The 18,171-nt window shown below is 31.9% G+C and overlaps 1 protein-coding gene across 2 annotated transcripts in view; it reads left to right on the top strand.

Annotated features, from left to right (window-relative positions):
* Window positions 1–17,691, top strand: part of LOC134699300 (eukaryotic translation initiation factor 3 subunit C-like) — a 32,562-nt gene extending 14,871 nt beyond the window's left edge. Inside the window, exons 13-25 of one of the 2 annotated variants that reach the window (XR_010103552.1) lie at window positions 4,233–4,345; window positions 5,373–5,496; window positions 5,995–6,030; window positions 6,367–6,561; window positions 8,541–8,666; window positions 9,058–9,211; window positions 9,727–9,920; window positions 10,707–10,910; window positions 11,703–11,865; window positions 13,248–13,278; window positions 15,055–15,168; window positions 16,122–16,163; window positions 17,027–17,691. Coding sequence is in view for 1 of the 2 variants with exons in the window: in XM_063560908.1 (XP_063416978.1) it covers window positions 4,233–4,345; window positions 5,373–5,496; window positions 5,995–6,030; window positions 6,367–6,561; window positions 8,541–8,666; window positions 9,058–9,211; window positions 9,727–9,920; window positions 10,707–10,910; window positions 11,703–11,865; window positions 15,055–15,168; window positions 16,122–16,163; window positions 17,027–17,064 (1,503 nt within the window). In the remaining variant the exon portion in view is untranslated. The remainder of the gene's footprint in view (window positions 1–4,232; window positions 4,346–5,372; window positions 5,497–5,994; window positions 6,031–6,366; window positions 6,562–8,540; window positions 8,667–9,057; window positions 9,212–9,726; window positions 9,921–10,706; window positions 10,911–11,702; window positions 11,866–13,247; window positions 13,279–15,054; window positions 15,169–16,121; window positions 16,164–17,026) is intronic. The other variant, XM_063560908.1, reaches the window with a different exon arrangement.
* Window positions 17,692–18,171: the final 480 nt, after the last annotated feature.

Genomic DNA, 18,171 nt, shown 5'->3' with positions numbered 1-18,171 from the left:
TAATGTTCATAAGTAATCGACATAGTTAAAACGCGACCACGAAGAAGATCATTAAATGAACTATTACTCTAACAGCAATATTCCTGCCACCGCTTGTTCAACATAGAATAACAGGAGAATTTTATTTTACAAGTGTAAATAAAGCAAGAAAATATATGTATACCTGCCATTTATAATAGTTGGCTGATTACAGGATAACTCGTTTTGTTGATATTGTTCATTTAAAACAACTTTCAAAAACCTTGATTGCAGACATGATGAATTTCATATCATACAAGTAATTAATGTTATAGGAAGAACAACTGCTCAAATGTTCTCAATTATATTTAACAAAAATGAAATGTATATGATTTGTCAAACCTTACTCTGTCTATCATGTTCTATCACATTGTCCTACACATTTACATACGTAATACACATTTGCATTTCCTTAGTAACCGTATTCACTTTGACATCAGTTACAGCACATTTCAGTCGTATGTAGCTAATGGTAATATCTTTGGTTTGGTTGGCTTTCTTGTAAGCTAAATCGTGAAGTCATTGTTAGGTAAGGTAAACTTCCCTCCTTTAATAGTAGACTAGCCCAACAGATAAAAAAATCGATCTCTCTGTAGGACTAAGCTACTATTAAAGGAGGGAAGTTTACCGTACCTAACAATGACTTCACGGTTCAGCTAACAAGCAAGCTAACCAAAGATATTACCATTAGCTACATACTGACTGAAATGTGCTGTAAGCGCTTGCTGCAGGAAGTTATTATAAAGTCATATGGTATATTCATCCCAGATGACAAGGACTGTCATCTGAGGACTTCATATGTATTGATTTTTTGGTAGCCATTTTGAATGATGGCCATTTTGAAAACATGAATTTCCAATATAACATTATTCGCTAATCTTATTTATTCACTGTTTGCATTCACACATTTTTTTTTATTAATATGCATTAGATATTTATAAAATGGCATAAAAAGATAAGGCATGCACATGTTTACAAAATAAAGATATCAGTAAAAGAATTTCTAACTGTTACCTACACGTTTGCCTAAGTAACTTTGTAAAACAGAAATTTTTGACTGAACGTTGTTGTTGGAAAATATCAAAATTGTAGATTTCCAAAACACTGGAGCTAGATATCAGAAGAAAACAATGAGCGTTTAGACTAGAAGGAATGTGTGAAACGGCAAGAGAGGAAATGTGAGGGTTTGCATGCAATGGCAAGCAGATCCAAACAAAACAGACATAGACATTTGAAATGGCAATCACTCTTTTTGATGCAGGCATACAACAATGTTGGGTCTTGAATTTGTGTTTCTTCCGCTCAATTTGAAACAGTTGAATGAGGGTTATGGAACTGCAGAAGCACTCCAGACGGCACAAATCCTGTCAAACAAATTTTCAGACCTCAAAATATTTCATCAGTAAAAGGGAAAACATACTTCTGATGTTGAAGATAAATTGCCAGTTGAAAGAAAACAAGAAGTAACTAGACACTGTTAAGTGATACTGAATCAACACAAACAATGACTGCAATGTATTTTTTCTGTGGTGATGTATCTGAAGATCTCCATGATACTTCGAAATTAAAAAATCGACAAAAATGGGACATGACTGTGCACCTGTACTACAAGACATATTTCCTTAGCCAAAGTAAGAGCTGGAGATGTCAAATCACCAGCATCCTGCTTAATGATTGATAAAACTTGACATAGCAAATAGGCAGAATAAAAGACATAGAAAGAATGCCAAGAATCTTTTATCCTTGGAGTTGTGCTTTTCACAATAACAAAATAGATTGACGACACACGGTCTGGCAGAGGTATTGTAGTAATTGTACCAGTCTCCAAGCTTGCAGATCACGCTAAATTGTACAATAAACGTCTGGAACAACTTGTCGTTATCATGGAAGGAAGGACTGATGCAACGCATCTAAAAAAAATAGGAATGTAACTAACAAAGGATATCTGCAAGCATACAAGATTCCTTAGTATGAATGATACAGGATGGCCAACCATCGAGACACAATCCAGTAACATCAGTAGCAAGCCTAACCATGCTAACCCTTCAAACTATTCTAGTTACTTTGGCTATGAAGAGGCAACATTTTGTAAAAGACATGGCCTGTTTCAGAACTTCCCCAACATATTCATTGAGAATCCAGAGAAAGACGCAACCTTTCATGTGTGCTTGCATATCATCTATTGTAGCTAGTATTCAATTTTTCATAAATGTTGTATAAATCATTCCTTCCATGACAACTAATATTTACTAAGGACGTTTACTGTACCATTTTTCCATATCATCAATTTCAAACATTAAAACAATATCTGTTCCAGACTGTAAGCCGTCACTGTTTTCTATTATTTTGGCAAGCCCTATTGCAATGGATAACAGATTTTTGACTTTCTTTCTGTGTTTCTAATTCTGTCTTATTGACTTGTTGTGCAGTTTTAACACACATTTAGAATGAGATCGGCTCCTGAAATATTAATCTTCAGCACTGTATCTGGCTAAAAGAACAATGGTTAGTAGTTCAAGTGACAGTCACATACTCTATTGTCAATCACAAATTGTTGATGCTTCATGATGATAGTCAGATACCTCATCACAAAGAAATAAAGAAATCTCTGCAATCATTGTTCTTGTTGATTCATCACAACTGTGGCTGGCTATTCTACTGTGTTTTTCAATCCTTGACTCATACTGGTTTTCCTGACTACACATATTAAGATTTGCTTTGACAGGATTAGTACCTTTTGCCTTGTGATTCTTCCATTGTACTGGCCTTCATCAACGTTGAACAGTTGTATGCTTACAAAAAATGACTGATTACCAGCTCAAATGTCTATGTCTGCTCTTTTTGTATTTGCTTGGCATTGTAAATCATCACGTGTCCTCTCTTCCCGTTGCGGAATTCTTTATTTATTTATTAGATTTGTTCAACTCTAGTGATTTTGATACCTACGTATTTTTCCTGTTCAACATACAGTGCTCATATTTTATATACGGATTTTTTTAATGGTAAAACATTACCTAAGCCCTACATACTAAACTGCAATTAAAAGAATTTACGTATTTCTTTAAATACATTTGTTTGTTAACATAAGCATACCTTATTTGAGCACTTGGTGAATATATCTTATATGAAAAGCAACAGTCATTAATAAATGATTAGCAAAACTAGTTGTAAATGCATATAAAACTTAGTATTAATTCAAAAAACAATTAAGGATAGCGAATAATAATATATTGCAAATTTACGTTTCCAAAATGGCCACCATTCAAGATGGCCACTAAATACTTCAATAGTCCTCAGTTTATATTCTTTGTCATAAGAAATACGAAAGTTTATCAAAATTAGTTAAGTAACATATTTTTCATATTTTTTCTAATAATTTTTATTGACTTTTTGAACATGATTTCAAAATGGCCGCCCAGAGCCGCCATTTTGATTTTCTGAATTGGGTCCATAGCTATAAATGTTAGTTATGAACCCAACTAACACTCTGCAAAGTTTGATGCTTTTACCACCTTCTGAGCAATTCTTTCACATTTCGACTGGACTAGAGGGGTGATTCCCTGTTTTAGATGTTCTCAAAATATTAATGCAATAACATTAAACAGCAATGAAATAACACAAATTTATTTATGCAATCAAGGATGATGTGAAATAGTTGTTTTAAGAAATGAGTCATTTTAAAAGAACAAACTTTCATTTCAACATGTTCAAGACCTGGACTTAAATAAAGATTTAACATCAATTGTTAAAAAATGCCATGAGAAAACACGAAGTTAAAAACTAAAAGTGAATAAGTTATAACTAAATCCTGCTGGTCATGCTGGTGTTGATGTGATTGGTGGATAATTTATTTGAAACAACAATCTGGTAATGCACTATTTATAACTCTAAAGCAAAAAAAAAGAGAATAATACATGTGTTTTGAATAGATTTAGGATAAGTGCGGTATGTAGGCAATATCATTTAATTTTACAAACATTTTTTAGCTGGTTGATACTAAGGAATCAGTCTGACTTTTAACTGTGCTTGTTCCAAAGTGATAAAAAATGTAAGAATTGGCACTGAAAATGAAGGTAGGTAGGATTAGCACAAAACACATGTTTTATTTATTTGGTCTAAGGAAACGCACAAATTCATTGTTCCAGAAGATGATATTTATATAATTATTTTGTTGGTTGCTACAATATGCATTGAATTTCTATTTATTTTTTCAGACTTCCCCATACAGAGTTAGAGGTTGTATTCTGACTGTTGTAGAAAGGATGGATGAAGAATTCACTAAGATGTTACAGGCTTGTGATGCTCACAGTACAGAATATGTAGACCGGTAACATAATTATATAAAAAAAGAAGATGTGGTATGATTGCAAATGAGACAACTCTCCACAAGAGACCAAAATGACACAGAAATTAACAACTATAGGTCACTGTATTGCCTTCAACAATAAGCAAAGCCCATACTGCATAGTCAGCTATGAAAGTTCCTGAATTGACTGTGTAAAACAAGTCAAACAAGAAAACTGAAGGCCTTATTTATGTACAAAAAAAGAACGAAAAACAAAAAGGGAGCACATAGACAAACGACAACCACTGAACTACAGGTTCCTGACTTGTTACATGCATACATAATGTGGTGGGTTTAAACATGTTAGAGGGATCCCAACTATCCCCCTAACCTAAGACAGTGGTATAACAGTACAACATAAGAATGAACTATAAAAATCAGTTGAAAAAGGCTTAACTCATCAGATGGACAAAAATACAAGTGGACGTGGCCGGGTACTTGAACATCACAACATCAAAGACACCTGGTACATATCTGAGAGTACTCACACTTAACTGACAGCTAGTTCAAAGCCACTAACAACTAATAAAAAAAATCATGCATCTAAGACTAAATAAGCAATCTGTACACATCCAACATCCAACACATGATACTGATACTTATATTTAGCCTACATGGTCAAATGAGTTTAATTGAACTTTCCTATGAAAAAAACCCCAAAGAATACTTCTTATTTCAAACAATATTGGAGTATAAGGAATTAATTAGAAATTTAACCCAATAAAACTTTCAATTAAGGTTGCATCACTTTTAATGTTATAGAGTGATGTCCCTTTACAAATAAAAAAATGCTTGATTTTTCATTTTCATTCTCTAATATGTCAACTTATATTTGCCCCTACGAAATGTTATGAAACTTGTACACAATGCTTATTACCACAAAAACTCAAATCAAGTTCAAATTTGAGTGGCACACTTTTGATGTTCTTGAGTTATGTTCCTTTATGTCCCTTTATTACATTATTTGAATTTATAAAAAATGTTATTTTTTTTTTATTTTTTTTTTCAGATTGAAGGATGAGACAGTCGTTTGTGAAATGATAGAAAAACTTCAGGCTTATTTAGAAGGCAAAGCAACAACTGAGGAAATGTGTCGTGTTTATCTTAAAAGAATTGAGCATACATATTATAAGGTAGGAACAAATTTTAAAATAGCCAGGTTTTTATTTTTAGAGTGAAACCTATTAGTATTTTGAAGGGTTTAGCTACTGTGGATTCTTTATTATTGGTTGGATACCAATTTCCGTGGATTTCCTGGTTATGGGTATACCACGAAATTAAATAACAGATTTTTATAGTAAGGCTTGTATGCAGACATGGGCAAAATCACGAAATGAAATATCCACAAACTCAAAAAAAAAAAATTATCCACGAAAATTGGAACCATTGAAATAAATGAATCCACAATATATTATATCTGTTCTATTTTACCTGAGTCGACAATTTAGAAAGCAGGTTGAGATACCACTCCAATCCTTCTATCAAAAGAATACCCTTAGAATACTATTGTTGTAGGGGATTTTTTCGTCTTTTTTTTTTAAATGAATTAATTTGTACTGAGTGCAGAGCTCTTGATATTAAATATTGATGTGTTTCACTTTCTGTACTCTTAATTTATTTGTATTTTTCAGTTTGACCACACAATTGTTGATGGAACTGCAACGGAGGTAAGTTCTACACATATTTACAATTCTGACTATTGGGAAGAACCAACAATTAAGCTGTGAATTAAATGCACACATAAAATTCCCAGTTATCATGATTATTGCCTTTGTTAGTGAATTGAGTATTTTTATTAAGTATTTTTATTTGCATTTTGCAACATTTTTATGACCATTGTATAACTATTTGTGTTATACATGTAATTATTTAAGCCCTTAATTCTGATATTCAATTTGATATTATTTAAAAATGTATTAATTGAACAGGAAGGGTTTAAATTGATGAAAGAATAAATGACATGATATATTTTCATGACATCATCTAAGTATTAACTTTTCCAGGATCCAACCAGAGAAGTGATGCAACAGCTATGTAAATATATCCATGCCAAGGATAACAGTGACAGACTGAGAACCAGAGCTATGTTGTGTCATATATACCATCATGCATTGCACAATAGATGGTACCAGGCCAGAGATCTTATGTTGATGTCTCATCTCCAGGATACAATCCAGCACTCTGATATTCCTACACAGGTTAGAGACGACATATCTGCAGTGATATTGTTTGCCTTAAATTTGTGGAAAATAAAGGCTTTTTCCCCTGGAGAAATATCCCAATTTAAAAAAAATGGCTTAAAATTATTTCCAAAAATACAACTTTTTTCCCAAACAGTGCAGTCTTAGTAGTAATTGTGCATTTTAAACAATTTTTTCTTGCCTTAAATAACTATATGTACACATTTGAGGGTCTATATATGTATCATCACTGACAAAATGGGGTCTTACTTTAAAGCAGGGTTTGACTCTTGAAAATGGGTCTGTAAATTGAAGTTTCATGGTTTATTTTAAATTTCCCAATTTGATGAAAATGACGCATATATTTTCCCAATAAAAAAGGGTAGAGGTAGTTTTGAAAAAAGCCAACAATATCACTGTATCTATTTAGGATATAACAGTATTGTATCTTAAGCTATGACTACATCAATTGATGATTTGATGGTCGCAAATAATGTTAACTGGCAATGTATAACCAGTAACTGGATATTTGGGACCATCTTATCCAATTGCTTAAAATGCAATATTGTTATCTCCATTCTTATGAAACTGACATTAAACAAAGTCAAATCATACTTGTTTATGCTTGCACGTAATTTTTAGCTCACCTGGCCCAAAGGGCCAAGTGAGCTTTTCTCATCACTTGGCGTCCGGCGTCCGGCGTCGTCCGGCGTTAACTTTTACAAAAATCTTCTCCTCTGAAACTACTAGGCCAAATTTAACCAAACTTGGCCACAATCATCATTGGGGTATCTAGTTTAAAAATTGTGTCCGGTGACCCCGCCAACTAACCAAGATGGCCGCCATGGCTATAAATAGAACATAGGGGTAAAATGCAGTTTTTGGCTTATAACTCATAAACCAAATCATTTAGGGCAAATCTGACATGGGGTAATATTGTTAATCAGGTTAAGATCTATCTGCCCTGAAATTTTCAGATGAATCTGACATTCCGTTGTTAGGTTGCTGCCCCTGAATTGGTAATTTTAAGGAAATTTTGTTGTTTTTGGTTATTATCTTGAATATTATTTTAGATAGAGATAAACTGTAAAAGCAATAATGTTCAGCAAAGTAAGATCTACAAAAAAGTCAACATGACCAAAATGATCAGTTGACCACTTTAGGAGTTATTGCCCTTTATAGTCAATTTTTAACCATTTTTCGTAAATCTTAGTAATCTTTTAGAAAAATCTTCTCCCCTGAAACTGCTGGGCCAAATTATTTGAAACTTGGCCACAATCATCATTGGGGTATCTAGTTTAAAAATTGTGTCCAGTGACCTGGCCATCAAACCAAGATGGCCGCCAAGGCTAAAAATAGAACATAGGGGTAAAATGCAGTTTTTGGCTTATAACTCAAAAACCAAATAATTTAGAGAAAATCAGACATGAAGTAAAATTGTTAATCAGGTCAAGATCTATCTGCCCTGAAATTTTCAGATGAATTGGACAACCTGTTTTTGGGTTGCGGCCCCTGAATTGGTAATTTTAAGGAAATTTTGCTGTTTTTGGTTATTATATTGAATATTATTATAGATATAGGTAAACTGTAAACAGCAATAATGTTCAGCAAAGTAAGATCTACAAATAAGTCAACATGAACGAAATGGTCAATTGACCCCTGTAGGAGTAGTCAATTTTCAATCTGCTTCCTTTGTTTAATATTCACATAGACCAAGGTGAGCGACACAGGCTCTTTAGAGCCTCTAGTTCAGAGTAAATAAAGGATGTGTTTAATCTGTATTATGAGTTATCGCAAGCAGCTACCCTCTTTCACTGTGATTTATTCATTGCCAGCAAATTTTACAAAAGAATTACCTTGTTTGGAAATTATTTCAATACGAAACTGATTAATGAGTATTAAAAATTTTAATAACAGATTTTATGTAATTGAATTATTGTTGTTATTTTTCATATTTTAAATACCATCATAATGGGTGTGACCACTTTTGATTTCAGATTCTTTACAACAGAACAATGGTACAGCTAGGTCTGTGTGCCTTTAGAGAAGGCATGATCAGGGATTCCCACAATGCTTTGGTTGATATACAGAGTGGTGGTCGTGCTAAAGAATTACTGGCACAGGTAAGAGAGGCAGAACATACCAGAGGGATATATTTAGACTCATAAGTTGAAGACAAACTGGTAATCCAAAAGCACAAAAACAAAAAACAATAAAAAGACAATAAGTCTACAAAACTTCATTTTAGAAGAAAAAAAACTGAGCAACAAGACCACACAAAACTAATTGGTGATTCGTATTCAGACAGACAAAATTTATAAAAAAAAATGTTAAATTATGTTCTAGATTTGTAACTGCCATTAACTGATCATTGATGTCGATAAGTTTTAAGAACCTTTCTAGATACTATTATGAAACTTGAATGGTGTATTGCTGCCATACTATTATGAAACTTGAATGGTGTATTGATATCAAAGTTAGAAAATAACAAAAGCCTGCTATATATATTTTCAGGGTCTGTTACTACAAAGACAACATGAGAGAACACCTGAGCAGGAGAAGATTGAGAAGCGTCGTCTGCTTCCTTATCACATGCATATAAACTTGGAATTATTAGAATGTGTTTATCTAGTGTCTGCTATGTTAATGGAAATCCCTTATATGGCTGGTAAGTAGAAACTGTCTTTTAAAGACCTAATTTGTATAGGACTTTTACTTCAAAGTTTAATCATTTGACCAATGTCAGTTATTCAATTATCTTAAATAGAATAAAGACTTAAAAAAAATAATTTATAATGTTGAAATCAACCTTCATCTATTCAAGAAATTGATTTCAGCTTTTTGAATTATTTAACACTATGTTAAAGTATAGTTGATGCACCAAGGGGTTGTTTATCAAAATTTAAAGTAATAACCGCTTTAGTTGTCTTTCTTTGGCGTTAAGAAACATGAAAGCAAGTTTTCTTATTTTCTTGAAAGATAAAAATCGAGAATTTAAAAGAAAATTACCTTTATAATCAGATGTAATGGTCTTGAATTTTATCGTGTTAAACAAATTAAAATTATAGTAAACGCTTTTGAAATTGAAAAAAACGTCTTATTTTAAAAGTGGACAAAGGCCAACAAATGAAAATGCCAAGTTGTAAACAAAACAAATAATTTATGATTTTATTTACACAACAGCTCATGAATTTGATGCCAGGCGAAGAATGATCAGTAAGAACTTCCATCACGTTCTGAGACTGAGTGAGCGTCAGACTTTACCTGGACCTCCAGAGAGTATGAGAGAACATGTTGTAGCAGCATCAAAAGCTATGAAGAAAGGAAACTGGAAGGAATGTCAAAACTTTATCATTAATGATAAGATGAATGCTAAGGTACATAACATAAAAGTTTGTTTGAAATTTGAGAACATGAATTACAGGAATTGAATTGTCCTTAATATGCATGAAACAATTGCTGCTGGACATTCCGAAATTGAAAAAGATGATAATACCTTAATACATTATAAGTGTAAGAAATTATTTATGTCAGTCATTGAACAGTTTAATTAATCTTTTTCATAGCTTAAGAGTTATTTGTGCTGATATTGAAGTTGGTCTCATTGGGGTCTAAGCATAACCTGGGATTGCCGATTTTTTTTGTAAGCATGACCGTCAAATTATTGTGCCGTGAAAACGGGAAATGAAGTATAGCGGTCACAGAAAATTACTAAAAATTGAGAATTGCTTACACACATAGTGTAAGCAGGATATGGGAATCTGACAAAACAGTAAGTAGGATACAGGAATCTGACAAAAGAGTAAGCAGGATACGGGAATTTGACAAAACAGTAAGCAGTATCCGGGATCAGAAACCCCCAATGAGACCCCCATTGAAGTCTTTTAAAAACTTAACTACAGAATGATTATATGTATATGTCTCAAAGTTCAGGGCTGTTCCAGAAAATACTATGTCCCCCCCCAGGGACGGCACTTTTTTTTAACCCCCACCACCCACAGAAATAAAATTTAATTAGAACAGCACTCCCTTTGCATTTTGGTATTTCAAATACAACCACCCACATAATATTTAAAAAAATTGCCTTCCCTGGGGGGGACATAGTATTTTCTGGAACCGCCCTCAGAGGTAAAAAATGAATTGATTATACTCCTATTTTGAAGGTTTGGGATCTGTTTTATCAGAAAGATAGAGTACGAGACATGGTGACTAGAAAAATCCAGGAAGAGAGTTTACGTACATATTTATTTACCTACAGTAGTGTGTACGATTCTCTTAGTCTGGTCACACTGGCAGAGATGTTTGAATTAGAGATCAGTGTCGTCCATTCTATCATCAGTAAGATGATCATCAATGAAGAATTAATGGTAAGTGTATTAACAGAAATATTTTTGGGAAGAAAATTGAGTAATTTTACATGAGATGGCAAAACCATGTAGTATATTTTCAAAATTCAGTGTGTCATGCTGCTTTTTATAATCATGTTTGAATGAAGGGTTATCAGAGTTTAAATTGATATTTAAAACTTACAACAAAATTAATGGAGGCTCTGATTTGAACTTGAGATGTAGTCTTTGATAACTTATTATTAAGGTAATAAAGGCTATACATGTATAAGTAGCATATATATACAAGTTCTATCAGCAATTTGAAAATGTAAACATAATTAAAATTAAAAGTAAAAAAGTTCTAAGGTGAGCAATGAATAACCAGCCTGTAAAAGAAAGACAACACATCAGTGATACATTTAGGTAATGTTGTTTTAGCTGAGTAATTATAGTAACATTTACATTGTATGTAATTATTTAAGAATTGAATGCTTCTTTTTGTAAATTTATTTAAGCGGAAGCGCTTCATTCTAAAAATGTACGCTTTTACAACCCTATAAAGTTATAAAAAGAAGCATTCAATACTTATAATTACATTTTTTTAGCTAGGATCATGAAAACACGATTTTTATCCAGATTTATTTAATTCACATGTGCATTTTTTTTGTGGACCTCGTGTAATCATGCATGATAAATTTTATTGTCTCATGCAATTGTTTACGGAATAACATGTGATGTGCTGTTAGCCAATCAGAATAACGTATTATAATGAAACATACATCTAATGTAATTATTGATTTATCATTTAACCTTGAACTTGTTGTTATGCAGGCTTCCCTAGATGAGCCTACACGTACAGTTGTGATGCATCGTACAGAACCAACACGTCTACAGTCCCTGGCATTACAGTTGTCAGAAAAGGTTTCATCTCTAGTAGACAATAATGAAAAGATCATGGAATTCAAACAAGGAAATTTCGGCTTCCAGAAAACAAGTAAGTTAAAAAACCAACAATTTGTTTTTATGCTCCTTCAGCAGTGAAGGGGAATTAAGTTTTACCCTTTTTAATACCATAATCTTTAGAATTAATAAATGATAGAATGCTTATGTTTAAAAAAAGATATTTGAAGACCCCAATTTTCATTTTACAAGCCTGTTCATAAGCATGGGGTGTTTTAGGAAGGCATTTAACATATGTTAGCTATCATTTAGTAGAAAAAATAGTATATTTCTAGATTTAGTTAGTGCCTGCAAGTACCCTTGTATCAAAAAAGGTCACATTTATCATCTTAAGCCAAGTTTTCATACTAGCTATTAATTTGCACTCAACTGCATTTAAACCAGTGAACTGATTTCAACTATTTTATGATTATGGTTTCTCATTTATAGCAAAACATGGACTTTACTTAGTCCTTACGACTCAGTTTATGACTTCCCAAGCCTAATCTTAATCTAAGACATTAAAATGGACTATTGGCATATTTTATTCTTGGATAAGCCAATTCTGTCCTTTAAAAAACTGACTTGCTGGACCTTGGATGCATTCAGTTTCATTTAATACTGAACTTTGACAATTTGATTTGCATTTTGAGCTGATTCCCTGTACTCAGTGTACTCAGAAAATTATTTTAATAACAGTTTTGATAAGGAATTTGGCGGTTGGGGGTTATTGTCTTTATTGTCTTTATTTTTTGCATCTCTAATCAGCTTATTACTTTATTATAGATTACTAATTATTATTTTTTAGACTAAACTTCCTTACTCATGTAACTGTGTTCAGGTTTTCTTAAAATTGCAAAAAGTAATTTGCATCTACAAAAAAAGAAGCTATGGCTACCACTAGGTATCTTTCCACCATCTACAAAAAGAATTCTAAAATAGAACAAAAGAAAACTTTAGAAAGAGATTCTGTATACATTCTTGGTATAACACATTATATGTTAATTTATCCCATATCAGTTTTAGACATTCTTGGTATAACACATTTTATGTTAATTTATCCCATATCAGTTTTAGACATTCTTGGTATAACACATTTTATGTTAATTTATCCCATATCAGTTTTAAACATTCTTGGTATAACACATTATATGTTAATTTATCCCATATCAGTTTTAAACATTCTTGGTATAACACATTTTATGTTAATTTATCCCATATCAGTTAACCAATTTTATCTTAATTTATCCTGTTATCAGTTAACCAATTTTATGTTTATTTATCCCATATCAGTTAACCAATTTTATATTTATTTATCCCATATCAGTTTTAGAAATTGTTGGTATAACCAATTTTATGTTGATTCATCCCATGTACATCAGTTTTAAATTTTTTCTTTTAACCAACACTTTACCCACAATGCTTTACTTAACCTAGGTTATGGTGTACCTATACTAACACAACACAGGTGAGTTGGTTTTGTCATTAACAGGTGACGGACAAGGGTGGTAATTGGCATGTTATATGTATATTTTTCAAATAATAAAAATACTGTATTTGGTCGTGAATGTTCTTTTTTTTAGGTGGAATGGGGGAAAAAAATAATAGCAAAGATTTTTATAGATAAAACTGACAATTGTTTGTTGATGCAGAAAACTTTTCTGACAGACATGACAGAGCAATTTTTTTTTAAGAATAATAATATTTATGATTAAATAAAACCTCAAGGAGATTATACATAAGATAAACACATGCTCCAAGAAATATAAGATATAATGCACATGCATTAATATCACAGGCAATTTTTTTTTGTGACAATCCTGCTATTGTTAAATATATATTAAGCAAATTGTAATATATGTTAAGGGGCTGTTTCATTTAAACATACTTCCTACTAAAAGAGGCAATTTTAAAATGGTATAACCACCCATATAGCCAAACTTACTTACATTTTCATGGTACAAAAACAGTTTACAACCACCCGTATTTCTACCCTTCCCTAAATACAATGGATTGTTTAATGAACACCTGTTGTGTAATAAGTATGACCCCATTGACAGATCACTAATTTCTTACTCAGGGCTGTTCCAAAAATAAATGAAGGGGGAGGGAAAGGAAGGCACTTTTTATTTAACCTCACCATGCATACATTTTAAATTGAATATTTCATTTAAATGTTCAAGCAATCTTTCTTAAATACCCACCTCCCATCAAATTTTAATAAAAGTCCCTTCCTTCCATCCCCCCCCCCCCATACAATTAATTCTGGAAAAGCCCTCAACTGTAATCATGTTCTGAAACCATCCTGCGGATGCATGTATTGAAGACCAATAAGTGGCATAGTGCTATTTTCTGACCTTTGGGTTGTTCTCTTTGAGTTTGAAAATTTCCATTCTCAATTTTATCTGATGTAAGAGGCATTAATTATATGAATTAATTGTATGGTACTGAAGGACAGCTCTGGGTGCGGGAATTTCTCGTTACATTGAAAACCTGTTGGGGACCTTCTGCTGTTGTTTTTTTTTATGGTGGGGTTGTTATCTCTTTGATACATTCCCCATTTCCATTCTCAATTTTACCTATAACAGTGTACATGATGTGTTTCATTGATTACTTTCTTCTTAAAAGGTATGAGAAGCCAAATGCATAAAGCATAGAATAGCTTCACAACAGAAACATAACAAATTTCCTTGTTTTAATTTAAATAGAATAACTATCCTCTATTTTCATTGCATAATTGTACCCTTAGTTTATGTTCAATAAAAAATAGAGTATTTTAAGAAAAAAAGAATTACATCTTCTACTGTTTGTTAGAAAGATTTTTGAAATTATTGAAAATTTCCAAAATTTCCGAAAGTTTTTTTAGTACAAGCAAATTGTTTTATGTTTTTGATGAGGGCTATTCCAGAAAAAATTTTATAGGGGGGGGTTGGAAGGCAGTTTTTGTCAGCACCCACCACCCAGACAATTGCAATTGAGAATAATAGTGCATTATAAAGTGAAAAATTGCTCTATTACCCATTGCCCATGTATTATTAATATAATGTGCCTTCCAACCCCCCCCCCCCCCCCCCCCCCCCCCCCACCCCCCCCTACATTTTTTTCTGGAATAGCCCTGAGAGGAATGCATTGGTTAACAATTTGGTCAGATAGGTGTTAAAAAAATCAAATATAAGCATTGTTTTATTTAGACCCAAGCTTTGTATGTGACTCCATTGTTTATTGGTTATTTCTGTATTTTCAGACCAGAATTATGGGGGATATCAACAGAACAAAGACACTTGGCAAGGCAACAAGTATCAAAATAAAGATAACTGGACTGGTGGTAGTAAGTATCAGAATAAAGACACTTGGCAAGGTAAAATATTATACTTACTTCTATATAATTGTATTCAAAAGGTATGAGACTATAGATTCTACCACTGCATCGAGTGTAATACGATGTTTATCCACTTGAGACAGTTACATTTCAAATTTAAAACGTGAGGCTTGCCCAAGTGTTTTAAATATTTAAAATTTAACTCTCGAGAGTGGATAAATATCGTATTACACGAGATTTGGTGGTGGAACCTGTTTCTCTAATGATTATCTAACATGATGCAGGCAAACATATTCCTTCTTTTCAAATGATCTGCAAAAAGATGTGTTCTTTCTATTTGACGTCATCAGGCATGGTCGCCTTTTTGATGCCGTCACAATAAGAAATTCAGAGGAAAGCAAGAAAGTTTGACGTCAAAATCGGATTTTAACCAATAAAGTACTGAGATCAAATGAACCACACATCAATCAGATTTTATTTATACAATGGGTGCAGAAAGGGATAAATTGACGAAGAATTAGAGAAACATGTTTATCACCTATAAAGTCTTATTGAGGTTGTTGCTGTAGAATATTTTTGTAGCATATATAAAAAAGAAGATGTGGTGTGATTGTCAATGAGACAACACTCCACAAGACACCAAGTGACATAGAAATTTAGCAACCACTCGTCACCATACAACCTTCAACAATGAGCAAAACCCTTCTGGATATTTAAAAAAGGGGCATTCAATACAATACAATATAATACAATATATATATTGGATTAAGATATTAAAAATTATGATGTTTGACATGTTTGATGATGCCAATGGTTATACAGAGCTATAAGCTTATTTTTATGGTGTTTTTCACAAAAAGAAACCATTTGATTCCTTAATAACTGCTAAATGTTAAAAAAAAATGTAACCTGTATGTATCTACTTTTAAATAAAATCCAATTTGGGAGGTTCAACTTTTGATAGCAATTTCATCCTGTGATTTGTTTTTCAGGTAATAAGTATCAACAGAATAAAGATAATTGGACAGGAGGCAGTAAGTATTAATGTTAAGATAAAACATAATGTCTTGGTAACACACTAACTCACAAATGACCTAAGGACTATTCCAGAAAAAAATGTATGGGAGGGTTGGAAGGCAGTTTTTGTCAGCATCCGCCACCCACTGCACCCAGACAATTGTAATTGAGAATTATAGTGCATTAGAGTGTGAAAAGTTGCTCTGATACCCATCACCCATGTATTATTAATACAATGTGCCTTAGAATTATGGATGAACATGATGAAGAAATAGAATCAGAAAATGTTTGAATATATAAAGTTTTTGAATATTCTAATACTTGTGCAAGTTTACTTTTATACCAATATATATTCATAAGAACAATAGAGTGAACAACTTATATTGAAGAATTAAGGTGGTACCAAACACTTAATAACTGTGTAAAAATCAGCTGAACATTTTAATCATGTTTATAATGTTATGAAATTAAACGAGCCAAATTGATTTTAGAAGAGGTGTTTGGTAACACCTTAATATGGATTCCACTGTAAAGCTTCTGTATCTCTTGATGTAGACTGAGAAGATGAAACATGTAGCCATTGAAATCGTCTGTATAACCTTGAAAGTTACATTTGTCTAAAAAGCATCATAGTTAAGATTAACTTGTCCATTTATAGATGTGCGTCTGGCATACTAAATTATAATCCTGGTACCTTTGATAACTATTGTTATGGTGCTATTCAATTATCTTTACATTTGCCCTGTTGTCAAATTGAATGCTCTGTTACCACTGTCTATTGAGTTTCAAATTCAAAATTAGTTAAAATATCTCCATTGTATAAACCAATCAAAATCTTGCATTTAAGCATTAAGTATAATAAGATTTTATTTACTTTCAGATAGAAGAAATCAAAACAGACAACAAAGAGCCTATTAGTTACAAGTCATATAAACGTTTAAACAAAATCTCAGTCACATTGTTTTGGAGAAATAATTTATTTCCAGTATGTGTGACAAAACACATGCTGCTTACTATTGTATAAAATTGTGTAAATTGTCTGTTTACGGCCATTCCAGCTGTTTTAAATCTGTTGTGTGTCAAAAGTGTTTAAATAAAATGTTTGTAAAATTTAGAACTAAGATTTAAATCAATACCTAAAAATCTGTGTTAAATTTAATCTTTTTTAGAAGAGCATTTAGGATCAACTACATTGTTTTCATATTGGAACCTTCGTGTGCACAATTATTATTTTTCAATTGATTTTGTGAAAGTATCAGTAAAAATATATAACTTCCAAATAATTTTTCTTGGATTTAATGTTGTTTTTCAAATAGCATTTTTGAAATGAAAAAATAGATTAATTGTAAAAACTATCTTTTGTATCTTAAGCTTGATATAGCATTTTACATGATATGGATTTAAAATAGTTGGAATGGCCAGAAACATTAAATTACTTTTAGAATATTTATGAGAGTGCTCAATCATTGTATAATAGTGCTGGATAGTCTAAAAAATAATCATGGTTTTAATATGCTTCAATGAAAGTTTAAAAAAAAATTGATTTTTTTTTATTTGTTTTGTAAAATTAATTATATTCATTTTATACATGTATTAGATTTTGAGAATTTGAAAAAAGTATGCATTGTGAAAATTTAGACAAAAATTATTGAATTTCTTGAAAAAATTAAAATGTTTTGGTGATATTGTTTATTTCTAGTTTTTTTATTGCCTTGATTCTTTAACAATTAATGTTTGCTGTTGTTAGTTTTTATGTTAAACCCTAGAGACGTGGTATGTACCAATGAAACAAATATCCACCAGAATTCTTTTGATGTGAGCAACTATATGTCAATGTATCCTTTAAGCAATGAGCACCGCTAATACTATATACTGAGGATTCTTTCATTTTTGTGGGTTCTAATTTTTACTGGATTAAGGAAAAATTAAGTGTTTGTGGTTTTGTTGAATCTACATACAAGTCTACAGAAAATATGTGATTCGTTTAACATTAAATTTTGTGGTTCACCTGTGCCCACAAATAGA

Source organism: Mytilus trossulus, unplaced genomic scaffold (genome assembly GCF_036588685.1).
Source record: "Mytilus trossulus isolate FHL-02 unplaced genomic scaffold, PNRI_Mtr1.1.1.hap1 h1tg000050l__unscaffolded, whole genome shotgun sequence".
NCBI lineage: Eukaryota > Metazoa > Mollusca > Bivalvia > Mytilida > Mytilidae > Mytilus > Mytilus trossulus.
This window is presented reverse-complemented; position numbering and strand designations above follow the sequence as displayed.